The 15,496-nt window shown below is 36.1% G+C and overlaps 1 protein-coding gene across 1 annotated transcript; it reads left to right on the forward strand.

Annotated features, from left to right (window-relative positions):
* The first annotated feature begins 7,155 nt into the window (after window positions 1-7,155).
* Window positions 7,156-11,846, forward strand: LOC111786964 (U-box domain-containing protein 13-like). Its single transcript, XM_023667147.1, has 4 exons — window positions 7,156-7,818; window positions 8,598-8,714; window positions 9,495-9,950; window positions 10,450-11,846. The coding sequence occupies exons 1-4, from the start codon at window positions 7,549-7,551 to the stop codon at window positions 11,599-11,601; spliced, it is 1,995 nt and encodes a 664-aa protein (XP_023522915.1). The 5' UTR covers window positions 7,156-7,548; the 3' UTR covers window positions 11,602-11,846.
* Window positions 11,847-15,496: the final 3,650 nt, after the last annotated feature.

The raw sequence follows: 15,496 nt of genomic DNA on the forward strand, positions 1-15,496 counted from the left end.
ACATACTTAACTTCCAAACATCAAGACCGCGACCGCGAAAGCAAATCTGTTGAAGACGATGACAATGGGTTCAAAACTCCGACTTCTTTGGAGCATAAAATCCCGGAAAGTCTCCGGTGTCCGATGGCGCCGAGGAAACCGAAATCTCGGCCTATGATGAAGCGGAAGGCAGTCGAGCGACAGCGTTTGTTTCTGGATCTGTCGAGCGAAATTCAATCTTTGTTTCCAGCTGATTTTCTTGTAGGGCTTGGTGGTAAGATGAAGAGGGTTAGACAAGAATCAAAAAAATAACTACAATTGTATTACTTGCTTTCTTTTGGTTTTAGCTCTTCAAATTTATCTTGTAGAAAATGTGGGGTTTCTCTGTTTACATATCATCTCCACCGCACTCCGGTCGTCTTCTCCGACCACCTGCAACTTAATCTTAACAAATTAAATATCATAACAAACTTTTTCGATCCTCTCATTTTTTTTCATGTCTTTTTCTATTGAATTCTCCTCCACGTATGATATTGTCTATAAAACATAATCTTCCCTGAAGCCTGTGGAGTCCTCGAATACCCTCCCCTTAATCGAGGCTCGAGTCCTCCGTGAAGCTCTCGAACAAAATACACCCTTTGTTCGATACGTCAGTCACTTTTGACTACACCTTCAAGACTAGTAATTTCTTTGTTCGACACTTGAAGATTCTCTGATACTATGTTAAGAATCACGGAGGTATGATATTGTCCACTTTGAGCATAAGCTCTCAGGACGAATGAAGATGTATTCCTTATCTATAAACACATGATCATTTCCTAAATTAACCAACGTGCGACTCCTTTCCAACAATCCTCAACAAATTATTCGATAAATAGGATGGTTTTTAGGTTGATTTGGTGCAATTGGAGAGTTAGGTGAAGAAAATAAAAAAAGACATAGGATTCTGATTTGTGAGGTTGTGTCAATGGCGGTTGACCAGAGTTGACTTTGGATAAGAAAAGGGGTTTGGTTTTTTAAGGTAAATTAATAGAGAGAAGAAAGCATGGTCCGCCATGGAAATGGTCTCTGAGAAAGGTAAAGGGGAAAGAGTGGAGGAGAAGGATGTGTTCCCTTTTGCAGGCGATCTCAAATTATTAAAAGCAACATAGCTTTTGAAGACTGCAAGCCTTCTTCTTTTCAATAATGTTTTTTTTAAAAACAAAAAATCTCACGCCTTTCCTCGAAAATAGTTCATCCTAAGATGCCATCTCTACGCTTCCCCAAATTTCTAATCATTTACAACCTCAAACATCAGGAGGCGAAGTGCCAGCGAATACGCTGGAGGGAGGTAAATTGTGAGATCCTACATCAATTAGAGAGAGTACAAAACATTCTTTAAACCCAAAAAAGAACCATATTTATTAGTGGTAGGCTTGGGCTGTTACAGCCCCTTGTTTGTTTCAAAGTTTTAACTCGTTATGCTACTAAGAAGATGCATAAAAAACAAGGTTTGGCATCAACTTCCATCGTAAGCTACCACGTTTTGTGTAAATCATTTCTCAAACTCGAACGATTCCTGGGTCCATTCAGCACATAACAACAGCCCCATCATTTTTGTAAGTTTGGAATGGTAGTTTTATAAACATTAGTTGAGTAGACATTAATGTTGCATTAGGGATGAAGATATTGATGGTGGTTAAGTGTGTAAAATTTGATGTAGAAGATATAAAAGAGAGAGATGGGAAGAAGAGGAGATTAGGAATGGAAGGCCATGCCCTCTTGTCGCACCAAATATTACTACATCAATCAAATTGGAAGCTTGTGAGTGGACAGTGAACCCTTCCCATGTTTCCAGTCACAAGCTCGTGGAGAGAGACATAGATAGCAACTAGGTTGGGCTGATGGGCAGCCAAGATTTTGGGTTGGGTGGACCTAGCCCAAACAAAAAAAAAGCACCTACCCTAAACCATGAGCTTGTTTGATTGAACTCGGGGTGAAGAACGCTCCAATGGAGACTGGGTTGGTCAGCTGTAAGTAGTGGCGGCGGATCACATGCACCTGCTTACTTCTGCCATATTCATGGGTCCCACTCCTACGGCGGTGGGTATAAAAAAACGGATACGACACCGTAGCATTCCACATACTACGTCCACCATGTGCCCTACTTTTACTTTCATTTTTATTAATTTAATTTATAAACATTACTTCTACCTAAATTTNCCTTAATCGAGGCTCGAGTCCTCCGTGAAGCTCTCGAACAAAATACACCCTTTGTTCGATACGTCAGTCACTTTTGACTACACCTTCAAGACTAGTAATTTCTTTGTTCGACACTTGAAGATTCTCTGATACTATGTTAAGAATCACGGAGGTATGATATTGTCCACTTTGAGCATAAGCTCTCAGGACGAATGAAGATGTATTCCTTATCTATAAACACATGATCATTTCCTAAATTAACCAACGTGCGACTCCTTTCCAACAATCCTCAACAAATTATTCGATAAATAGGATGGTTTTTAGGTTGATTTGGTGCAATTGGAGAGTTAGGTGAAGAAAATAAAAAAAGACATAGGATTCTGATTTGTGAGGTTGTGTCAATGGCGGTTGACCAGAGTTGACTTTGGATAAGAAAAGGGGTTTGGTTTTTTAAGGTAAATTAATAGAGAGAAGAAAGCATGGTCCGCCATGGAAATGGTCTCTGAGAAAGGTAAAGGGGAAAGAGTGGAGGAGAAGGATGTGTTCCCTTTTGCAGGCGATCTCAAATTATTAAAAGCAACATAGCTTTTGAAGACTGCAAGCCTTCTTCTTTTCAATAATGTTTTTTTTAAAAACAAAAAATCTCACGCCTTTCCTCGAAAATAGTTCATCCTAAGATGCCATCTCTACGCTTCCCCAAATTTCTAATCATTTACAACCTCAAACATCAGGAGGCGAAGTGCCAGCGAATACGCTGGAGGGAGGTAAATTGTGAGATCCTACATCAATTAGAGAGAGTACAAAACATTCTTTAAACCCAAAAAAGAACCATATTTATTAGTGGTAGGCTTGGGCTGTTACAGCCCCTTGTTTGTTTCAAAGTTTTAACTCGTTATGCTACTAAGAAGATGCATAAAAAACAAGGTTTGGCATCAACTTCCATCGTAAGCTACCACGTTTTGTGTAAATCATTTCTCAAACTCGAACGATTCCTGGGTCCATTCAGCACATAACAACAGCCCCATCATTTTTGTAAGTTTGGAATGGTAGTTTTATAAACATTAGTTGAGTAGACATTAATGTTGCATTAGGGATGAAGATATTGATGGTGGTTAAGTGTGTAAAATTTGATGTAGAAGATATAAAAGAGAGAGATGGGAAGAAGAGGAGATTAGGAATGGAAGGCCATGCCCTCTTGTCGCACCAAATATTACTACATCAATCAAATTGGAAGCTTGTGAGTGGACAGTGAACCCTTCCCATGTTTCCAGTCACAAGCTCGTGGAGAGAGACATAGATAGCAACTAGGTTGGGCTGATGGGCAGCCAAGATTTTGGGTTGGGTGGACCTAGCCCAAACAAAAAAAAAGCACCTACCCTAAACCATGAGCTTGTTTGATTGAACTCGGGGTGAAGAACGCTCCAATGGAGACTGGGTTGGTCAGCTGTAAGTAGTGGCGGCGGATCACATGCACCTGCTTACTTCTGCCATATTCATGGGTCCCACTCCTACGGCGGTGGGTATAAAAAAACGGATACGACACCGTAGCATTCCACATACTACGTCCACCATGTGCCCTACTTTTACTTTCATTTTTATTAATTTAATTTATAAACATTACTTCTACCTAAATTTTATTTGTTTTAAAAAATCAAGATAATTAAAAAAAAAAAAAAATTAACTAAAAAAAGCCATTAATTGATAATTCTATCTTAAAATTCTCTGATTCCACGTTGTTTATATAGACGTATAGTGGTGGAAGTGAAACGTGACTTAAGGAAAAATCTCAAGTGGAGCTGAGCCGAACAAATAACTAAATCAATTTAAGATCTCCACTCAGATTTAACCACATGTTAATGTCGTATTTACTAATTGACGCTCTAATTATTTTAATGAATATTTTGAAACTAAATTAATAAAAATACCTTTCAACTTTGCACTTTATCTATAAAAAAAATTTTAAAAAAATTCAAAAATACTTTTTAAATTTTTAAAAGAACTTTAACAATAGCTTTAAACTTTAAAATATATTATAAATACCATTATTTAGTATAGTCAATTTTTATTCATATATTAAGATAAGAATTTTCTATTTTTCTTTTTTATAAATTAAATGATATTAATGTTACTTTTTACGTTTATATATTTTTAAATTAAATTTTGAAAAATTCTAAAAATTTAGGGAACAAATCATACTGGGACACGTGGACGATAATTTTGGTTTCTTTTTTTGTAAAAAAATATTATATTTGAGAAAGAAGACGTGTGAATGCCACTAAACATGATCCCATCTCTGAATTAAATAATTCTCCACTTCCCTGTCAACTTTAGACGCCGCCATTTTTCTTTATTTTCTTAAATTCCTATTCTAAAATATTTATAACACTTTTAATATTTTTCCATATTCTTAACAAAATTTCAAAAACAAAAACACTTTTTTTTTTTAATTTTTTCTTTAACTTAATTTAAATAAATAGATAACAAAATAAATAAATAAATATATATATATATATATACCAAGATTATCCAACCCTTGAAAGAACTAACTTGTGAAAAATACTTTTCAAAAAGTTTTATGGGGTTGGATAGATTATCATATCCTCTTGTCAGGATAAAAAGAGATAGAAGAGATCCTAGCCGAATGTGTTGTGTTAGTAAACTGTAATTAAATATTCAAGGGTTTTTGGTAAAGTGAAAGAGACTCTCCGACGCAGAGATCAGTCGAGAACAAGATGAAAATTTGAAGTCTGATGTAGGCCATATTGGTGAGTATGAAAGAAGACGGTTGACAAGGACGTCAACAAATATAAAATAAGTGGGGGAGGATCATATTTGTCTAGTGCGTGTTGCTGCCCATCACTACATGCCCCTTGCATGCCAAACCTTTTATATTGTGCACTATTTTATCACTTTTGTCTAGGACGTCTTAAGAGTATGATGTTTCGACAAAATCGTGTTTACGTCTAGTGGATATGAAATGCTTCTATAGTATAGAGGGGATGCAACTAGTTGTCAATTTTTCTTACTAGAGTTATATACTATCTAACCCGTTGTGTTGTCTTTCTTGCTTGCTAGCCTGTAACATTACTTTTTAACCATCATTTCAAACTCTTTTTCGAAAATCTCTCTACACCCATTTTCAAAAACCATCTTCTCAAACAAGACCAAAGACTTGGATAAATATTATTCGGCTAGGGACGATAGGAATTCGAATAGGCTTGCTCATTCAGTAGTGAAGGTGAGTGTCGCACAATCATTTGCAAGATCATGAGAAAGTACGATTGTGACACCCAACAATGTAATAATGTAACAATTTTTTAAAATAAGACGTTGGATATTAATAAGATAGAATCCCGATTCAGAAGTGGGGATGTGGGACGATACAATCTTGACCCATGTTGGGAAAGGCATAGCCAACAGTATCATTACCTTTTCTTTACTTTTCTATTCCACATTTGTTTCAATTTCATGGGCAATGGGTAAGGGCTCTCCAATACGCGTATTCATGGCTGTGTCCAGCTCAATATTTATTATTAAACAACAAAGGCTACAGTAATTGAGAACTTTGTTAGGTTCATGTCCATTGCTATGGCAACATTTGGTTCCCACAACTAACACGTAACACCTCTCTTTCGGGATATTTTGGAATAAAAAGATTTGAGTTTCTAATTCATCGGTCCATAGTATATGCTTTATGTCCGTTGAATTATGTTGATGGTGTTGAAGATCTTACGTTAAAGAGATGAGAATACCTTGAGAGAATTATACGCCCTACAGACATCTACCTGTAAGTCGTAAATACTATGTTTAAAGTTCAAAGTCTTGAAACTATGGAGAAAGGCCAGTTTCTCGGTGAATAGCTAGCATAGTCTTAAATCAATTCAAACCCTCTTAACTAAACACAAAAAGTATTTAATAGTGAGAATCGACAAGCCTTCTAACTAAACATTGTTCCATGTTGTTGGAAAGGAATAGAACAACGACTAGAAAAAGAGAACAGAAGAGATCAAAGTGTGAGAAGTCGATAGAGGGTATATAAAGATAAATCGTGAAGAAAACCTAAAAGCTTTATAAACTAACCTCTCTCGACATCGTAAACTTAAAGTCGGTAGACCCTTTCCTAAGACTATGTATGTGACATTAGGAGAATGGGCATGATATGAAATCTTAAAATAAACCGTTTATAAATGGACTTCTTCTAATACCATGAATTTGAAATCAAGAGAAGCCCTCCCCCTCTCCCGATACTGTGTAATCCAGACACCCAATTCACGATAACGATAACGGGAGATAACGGAAGAGACTGCTTCTTCTTCACTATAGACATTGATTTAAAGGAACACGAGAAAATGACGACGAAAAAAAAAAAAAAAAAAAAAAAAAAACTTCCTTGTTTGGAGAAATTAGGTTACACTTGAGGACAGGAAAACAACCCTGCTACACATGCAAAATGCACAAAACTACAATTATACTATTTTTATGGAAAAAAAACAAAAGTCAACACTTTTTTTAATACATGTACTCTGCTATTTATTGAAATCTCTAATAATTTTATTCAAATAAATAAATAAATAAATAAATAAAATTTGTCCTTATTTATTTGATGTGATTTTATTATAAATATATTTAATCTATTTTCTTAAAAAGAAAATAGAGTCATGGGCAAAATACTATTCTCATTATACATATATATTAAAAAAAAATTACAAAAACTTTGTTATTTTTTTAAAAATCATATTAGTTAATAATTAAAATATCATAATATATTACTAGTAACAAATATAAAATATTTTTAATTTTTATATCGGATTGAATTATTATCCTATTTTTTAATTGATCAAGTCAAGATCCATCAAAATAATTTTTTTTTTTAAATTTAATTTAATTAAAAAAAAAAAAATCAAATTAGTTTGGATGGTGTGGATTCATCAACGTAAAAGACGAGGCGAGTAAGGTGCGGGTAGATAAATTGGCACATCAGAAATTCTCATCAGAACAGAGCCGCCGCCGTTACAGTAGACGGCCAAAAATTAACGGAAACGGCAGAATGAAACGTTTCAAAAATCCAGCTCTGCACTCACACTAACAAACATACCCTTCTTCTTCTTCGTCTTCTTCATCTTCTTCTTCTTCGAAGCTCTCACATCTTCAGCTGCTCCAGAAACGTGAAACCAGAATTTCCTTTTTTAACTCTGTTTCTCATCATCATCATCTCTCTCTCTCTCTCTCTCTGTGTAATGGAGACGTCTCTCACTTTCCATTCCTAGCGTTTCTGCTGGAGCTACTAGCAGAGAGCTTGAAAATTTGAGTTGTTGAGAAATTTCGGCGGATTTTTACTGTTTGGAGCTGATTTTTACAGCGAGATCTGATTGGTACGGTTTTTGAGCTATGGAGGAAGATAACGGCGCTCTGATTCAGAGCTTGATCGATGTTGTGAACGAGATTGCGTGGATCTCGGATTTTAGGCTTACTGTTAAGAAGCAGTATTGCAATTTGTCCAGGAGATTGAAGCTTTTGATCCCAATGTTTGAAGAGATTAGGGATACCAAGGAGCCAGTCTCTGAGGATACTCTCAAGGCTCTCGTATTGTTGAAAGAAGCTCTCGAATCGGCTAAGAAGTTGCTCAGATTTGGAAGCCAGGGGAGCAAGATTTTTCTGGTGAGTTTGTGTTATTGTGTGTTATCTTAATTTTTTTCTTTAGTGCTGAGTTCTTGTCTGGCTTTTTCTGCCTTTGTTTCTTATTTTTGATTTTGATATGGTTGCTTCGTAATCCTGTATTTCTTTCGCCTTACTCTTTTGATTGAAAGTCGAGGGATATCGGTTTCCATCATTCCAGAATTGCGTATTACCTGGATTTGATTTAATGGAAATTTCTCATCCTTGCTGTCAAAGCTACAGTGTATTTAGGTCAATAACATCTTGGATGCAAATTCGAACATTGAAAATGCCATAAAATATCTCTTCTACGTGTAGTCCGAATTTATGTGTGCTAGGAATGAAACTTTTAGAAGACTGTAATTTCAGTCGTTGATTCCATTTTTTGCATGTTATTTACATCATTATGAAACGACAGAGATTTAAATCATCAAATTCCTTGTGTGTGTCAAATTGGCAAGTGATTGAGTAATGAAAATTTACCATTTTGTATTTCTGTCTACGATTCAACTACTTGCATTTTATATGCAATTTAAAATGGGTAAGCTATTTCATCGATCAGACTTACTCGTCCGCTTGCATATGTGTTGATCGTTTCCTTGTTCTCACTTAAAATTTATCTGATATCAATACATTCACGTGCTTACAACTTCTAGTCAGATGATGCATCAAATTTGTACAGCTAATATCCAAACAAAAGGAAGAAATATCTGAAGCGTTATAAGATAATTTGTTAGCATATCTTACTTTTTAATCCAACTTCGTTTTATTATCAATTCAAGGCCGTAGAGAGGGAGCAAATTATGGTCAAATTTCATGAGGTAACGGCTCAGTTGGAACAAGCTTTGGAAGGAATAGCCTACGATAAACTTGATATATCCGATGAAGTTAAGGAGCAGGTAAATAAACTATTTCATTTTACTTTGAATTTTGTAGTCTCTAGGCACGGGTACCTGCATGATTGGCGATAAGACTAGCTCTGTTTGATAGACTATTATATCAGCAATAAATAAACCTATTTTTTTATCTTCAACATCTTTCTTTTTGATTTATTCAACTGCTGTTCAATTAAGAGATTGTTTTAATTATAAAACTCTTGAACTATTTCTCAATTTTCATTGTTGTCACATATTGAGAATATTATATTACAAAGAAAAAACGAGAGGAATCAAACCCACAGTTGATAGTAGAAGTGTAACGACCCAAGTCCCCCGCTAGTAAATATTGTTTTCTTTTTGTTTTCTCTTTTTGGTTTCTTTCAAGATTTTTAAAACACGTCTGTTAGGAAGAGGTTTCCACACCCTTATAAAGAATGCTTCGTTATCCTCCCCAACCGATGTGAGATCTCACAAAAAGACAAACATTAATGTTTAACTACATTGTTTGTCTGAAGCCTAAGGTTGGGAAATAAACTTGGTGATATGAGCTCCCTGATGGTTAAGATGAATATCAAATGAATTAAAAGTGCAGACGTTGAACGTGACTTCAAAAATATTATTAATCCAAATGAAATATAAGTAGTACTTTAGAGATCAAAACTAATTTAACCTATAAAAAATTACAGAGGACATGGAAGAAACTATGAAGTGATTATCTCAACAAGATATTAGATAATTTGTAGAAACTTGCAATTAGTATTTTTAAAATCTTTATTTACTCATTGAGAACCATGAATGCAGGTCGAGCTTGTTCTTGCTCAGTTCAGAAGAGCCAAAGGCAGGGCCGATGCACCTGACTCTGAGCTGATGGATGATATCTTTGCCCTTTACAACACAAGCAATGATTCTTCTGTGGATCAAAACCGCCTCCGGAGATTAGCTGAAAAATTACAATTAATTGGAATATCCGACCTTACACAAGAGTCCTTAGCTTTGCATGAGATGGTTACTGCTAATGGAGGTGATCCAGGTGAGAGCATTGAGACGATGTCAGGGTTGCTGAAGAAAATAAAAGATTTTGTACAAACGGAGAACCTTGAAACGGATACTCCTGGCAGAGACAAGAGTCCTCCTGCTAGTTGTAGTGGACAAATTTCAAATGAGAAAAATAATACGGCCCCAATTATACCAGAAGATTTTCGCTGTCCCATATCCCTGGAGTTGATGAGAGATCCTGTTATTGTCTCAACTGGACAGGTACTTAAGCAGTTGGCTCCAAAAAATGATAGTAAATAGTTTCAATGTTAAAGTCTTTCCTAAGAATTGTCATTATGTGAGATCTCACATCGATTAGAGAGGGGAACGTAACATTCTTTATAAGGGCGTGGAAACTTCTCCCTAGTAGACGCGTTTTAAAACCTTGAGGTAGTGGTGGGCTTAAGCTGTTACACCGTGGCTGTTGTTTGGATTACATCCTCATGATACAAGTAGATATAGGTAAAAGAACAATATCAGATTGAGAGATTTTAGTGTTGGAGTAGATTTAATGCTTAGTTTAAGAAGGAATCAGTTATTTCATTGCTAGTCTAAAATAAAGGGTAGCTCTGCTGATTAACCATATTATTTGTTCTTATAAGATTAGCTGAAATATGTGACATATTACGCCTATTATATTCTTCTGATCTGATACCTTAGTAGCCACTACTCTGGTGCTGATTATGTATTTAATACAAAACCAAAATTTTCTTTGCTGCAGACCTATGAACGTTCCTGCATTGAGAAGTGGTTTGAAGCAGGGCACGGAACATGTCCAAAGACACAACAGAATCTTTCAAGCACTACTCTTACCCCCAATTATGTGTTGCGTAGCCTTATAGCCCAGTGGTGCGAGGCTAATGGTATTGAACCACCAAAACGACCCAGCAGTGATCGACCATGTAGAAGCTCATCATCTTGCTCGGCTGCTGAACGCACGAAGATTGATATTCTGCTCTGCAAACTTGCATCTGGAAATCCTGAAGACCAACGATCTGCAGCTGGTGAGATCCGACTTCTTGCGAAGCGGAATGCAGATAATCGTGTTGCAATTGCTGAGGCTGGTGCAATACCTCTTCTTGTTGGCCTTCTTTCAACTCCGGATTCTCGTGTTCAAGAGCATGCTGTGACAGCACTTCTTAACCTTTCTATATGTGAGGACAACAAGGGAAGCATCATTTCCTCTGGGGCAGTTCCTGGTATTGTGCTCGTGCTCAAGAAAGGGAGCATGGAAGCCCGGGAGAATGCTGCAGCCACTCTTTTCAGCCTTTCGGTTGTGGACGAGAATAAAGTTAGAATTGGTGCCTCTGGAGCTATCCCGCCGCTTGTTACGCTGCTTAGCCAAGGCACTCAAAGAGGCAAGAAAGATGCCGCAACTGCTCTTTTCAACTTGTGCATCTACCAAGGAAACAAGGGAAAGGCAGTGAGAGCTGGTGTAGTTCCAACCTTGATGCAGCTTCTCACCGAACCTGGATCCGGAATGGTGGACGAAGCCTTAGCCATCTTGGCAATACTCTCTAGCCATTCCGAAGGGAAAGCAGTGATCGGATCTGCAAAGGCGGTGCCAGTTTTGGTAGATGTTATAGGGACAGGATCCCCCAGGAACAGAGAGAATGCAGCTGCTGTTCTCTTGCATCTCTGCTCTGGAGATGAACAACACCTATTAGAGGCCAGGGAGCTTGGAGTGATGAGTTCATTGATAGATTTGGCACAAAATGGCACGGATAGAGGCAAGCGAAAAGCTGCACAGTTGCTTGAACGAATGAACCGACTCTTAGAGCACACGGAGGAGACTCGGGTGCAACCACCAGAGTCTCGACCTCAAAACCAGCCATCCCTATCCAACTCTACGACGGAAGTCGCTGGTAGCTGAGAGAGGACTTCGTTTATTTTGTTCCTTGTTACATGTAATCAAAGAGGCAGCTTTGCTTCATAATGAGGAGGTGGAAGATCACCTACCTAATCTGTAAGTTATCATAATTCATAATTTATTGTGTTTGTGTCGGGTTGGAAGACCATATCCAGGGAAATGATCTATGTTGAGGATTATTAAGAGGAGTAGTCTCACATTAGGTAATTAAAAGGAAGATCATTGGTACGAGGTCTTTTGAAAGTAAAGCCATCAAAACTTATATTGACTATATTATACCATTGTGGAAGTCATATTTTCAAGCACGGTAAAGGTATGAAATCACTATAAAACTTATCGCTTGAACTAATTTTTATTATTATATAAACATATAGAGATTAATTCAAGTCAATGAAAAGTTTAACATTAGAACGAAAAAAATTAATGTAGTAAGAAAATTGAAAAAGAACAACATGAAGTATGTCGGATAGAAAAAAAAAAAAAAAAAAANAAAAAAAAAAAAAAAAAAAAAAAAAAAAAAAAAAAAAAAAAAAAAAAAAAAAAAAAAAAAAAAAAAAAAAAAAAAAAAGTTGAAGTTTGATCATTTGTCAAAAAGTTCATTATCACATGTATCTCAAAATATTATGGGTCCAAATTGTTTGGGCCCTCAGGGCCAGAAAAAAAAGCAGCTTTTTTTTCTTTTTTTTATTGTTCCCACTAAGAGAGTTCTATGAGGTAACAAACGACTAAACTTAAACACTGATTTCATATTGCAATATTGTACCATCGTGGACATTATCGTACCATCGTGGTGATTTGTGATTCCTAACAATTTTCACTCTAACGAATGTAGAATGGTATCGCTAAATTTGTTATTGTCTTAGGGCCTACATATTGAACAGTCCCTTTCATGTTTTTGTGGGGGTAAAAAGAAAAAGAAAAAAAAAAAAAAAAAGGAGGAAAAGTGTTGGTAAGTAATATTGTTAGCAATGTTGGGAAAGGCGCAGGGCAGATGCGGAGACAGAGCAAAGGAGGTGGCAGCGGCTTTACAGCTTTGCTATGGCTATCGCCTTTGCCCTTCCGAAGGATCACTGATACCCATCTGCCACACGCATGTGCATTCATCAACACAATTTCTCCCACTACATTTCCCTTCTCTCTCCCATAACTACTTTACAATTCTTTTATAAAATGATTTTGCAAAGATGTATTCTTTATTTATAAATTCATAATCAATTAACATAATCTTTAATATTCTTACCCATAATTAGTATTTATTCAATAAGATATTTATTCGATTCGAGACGTTAATTTCGTCCCCTACCAAAGAAACCGCGTAGATTGATGCATGTGAAGGTTGACCCTAATTCAATGGAAGGTCCCTTCATGCATTTGTAGTAACAAAAAAGAAGTGGAAAAAACATGGGTCCTACTATTTGCCTCACTCCTCGTGCGAGAGAGAGAGAGAGAGAGAGAGAGAGAGAGAGAGAGAGAAAGAGAGGGGATGTTAAAGCTGCAAAATTTGGTTTGTTTTTGCTACAAATTTAAGCCTCTCTGCAACAAAAGGCCAAGCTTTTTGCATGGAAATCATCAACCCATAAGAAAGAAAGAGAAAAAGAAGTGTAAGGTGTCAACAAAATGGATAGGGGAATTAGATTCCCATACCACCAACTTCACCCACCTTTTTCTTTTTTTGTTATTATTATTCTTTCTTCTAATCCTCTAAAATCAACACCATATTGATACCCACTTAATAAACATCATTTTTCTATTCAGTTCATTTCTAAAATATTCCACAATCAGATCTTTAGTTACTTATTCAATTTTTGTTTCTCTTTTTTGACTTGCTGTAAATTTTGATTCTAAAAGCTATCACGCGCATTGATATTAACGTGTTTCTTGGTTTGAAGTTTGAAGGATATTAAAACATTGAATATAAGGGAATGAGAATAGTAAATTTTAGGATTAAATGGAGTTCTTTCTTTGAAAGAGATTGTTAGATAGCAGTGGGCTTGAGTATGTTACAAATGATATCAAAGCCAAACACCGAGCAGTGTACCAATGGAGAAGTTGAGTCCTAAAGAAGGTAGATTGTTAGATCCCAATTCAGTTGAAGAGGAGAACAAAGAATGTTTTTAAGGATGTGGAAACCTATCCTAACAGACATGTTTTAAAATTTTGAATCGAATCCAAAAAAGAAAATACAAAGACACAATATCTATTAGCGGTGAGCTTGAACTTTCTCAATTTACATGTATGAGGTGGGGTCGAATAATTGTGTGATTATATAGATGGATGATAGAGGTGGGATGGGGACGAGGAGGAGTGACGTGGCAAGAAGAATATATCCAACATGGAGCATCCCATGAAAGATGATTGAGGTTGATTGTCCCCTCTTTGTGTTTCTCCGACCTTCCCTCCACGCTACCGCGTTTCCTCCACTTCTAATTACTACTACTGTCCCCCCTCTCCTTTCTCTCTTTTTTATGTCCAAATTTCCCAAAAAGGGTTTGGAATTATGAACACAAACAACAAATAAGTCTCACTTGTTTTCTTCGTCTTCGTCTGTAATGTCCCGTGTCGTATTTAACACTTGATAACTTCGACATTCTCATACTATAGAATTACGTTGCTTGCTTATCTCAGTTCCTTTCTACATGTTTTGTCCTCACTACTATATTTTCTAGGAAAATTATCCAAATGTTACTTAACATAGAATTGCTAGTGTTTCTGTTCATTCATATACCCCTCCTTAACTCGGGGGTTACATGTCCACCAACTTTTGTTTTGTTTGTTCCTAAACTACATCCTATGGAAGAGGTTTCACTCTGATACCACATGTAACGTCCTATGCCTAGAAATCGAACCAAGATTTGGAATTTTGATTTGGCATATGACAGCTTCGATATTTCTCTGCATCTCCTGCGACATTATCAGGTTATTTACTTGTTTTGAATGGGTTCTACTAATAGAGACAAATTGGTTCTACGAGGGAAGACTATTCCTACAAATATAAAACTCGAATGGAGATTATAAGTAAAATCCCTCGAAATACCCGTGAACCAAACTCTCGAAGTCTTTGATTCATAATTAAATAGGTGAAGTTCAAAATGTTGGGCCCAGGGGAGGACGTTGAGATGGTATGCCATGTTTGAAGCCATTTCAAGTCAAGATTCTCATGCTCCAAGCGTCTCAACGACAATCAGTAGTATTGAGACGCTATAAACTTGAGGGTTGTAGCCTATTTCATCACAAAACACGTGCTTGTTCAAGACTTTTGTCCCGAGCGTTTCGACACTGTTCATTCAGAATTGTTGGGAGAGAAGTCTCACGTCAGCGGATTAAAGGGTTGATCATGGATGAATATTATCTCCATTGTGGAGCTCGAGATTTGTCAAGATTATAATGGAAAAGTAAAAGCATTTCAAAACATAATTTTAAAGGGTTGCTTCGCAACGAAGAAACGACACCATTTTTGTTTGGTCACTTCAAAAGGTTTCCTATGAAACTAGATAAAAAAAAAAATATATCACACGAGATGAGCTAATTTTCATTCCAAGTCTCAATCTAAGAAAAAGTTGAGATTTTTATTTAATAGAGAGAAGATTTATATGATAGAAAGGATAATAAAACAAATAAGAAAGACATAAATGAGTCAAAAAGTCATGAATTCCAAAGTAAAATGATTGTAGCATTAAAGTTAAAAAGTGACCAAAGTCCCATATACTTAATAGTGAAAAAGTTACTAAAAAAGGGATTCATAATAAAGATGGCATAATTATGTTTGAATCTCTTTGGCTTTTAATTCATTTTATTTGTAAGCATCTCTTGCTACAAAAATCTAAAGTTTGGAAGAAAAAAAAAAATTGCAATTTTGTCAAAGATTTAAGTAAATAATTCAAATCATACAATGTGAAAC

The sequence above is a fragment of the Cucurbita pepo genome, chromosome LG02, assembly GCF_002806865.2.
Source record: "Cucurbita pepo subsp. pepo cultivar mu-cu-16 chromosome LG02, ASM280686v2, whole genome shotgun sequence".
NCBI lineage: Eukaryota > Viridiplantae > Streptophyta > Magnoliopsida > Cucurbitales > Cucurbitaceae > Cucurbita > Cucurbita pepo.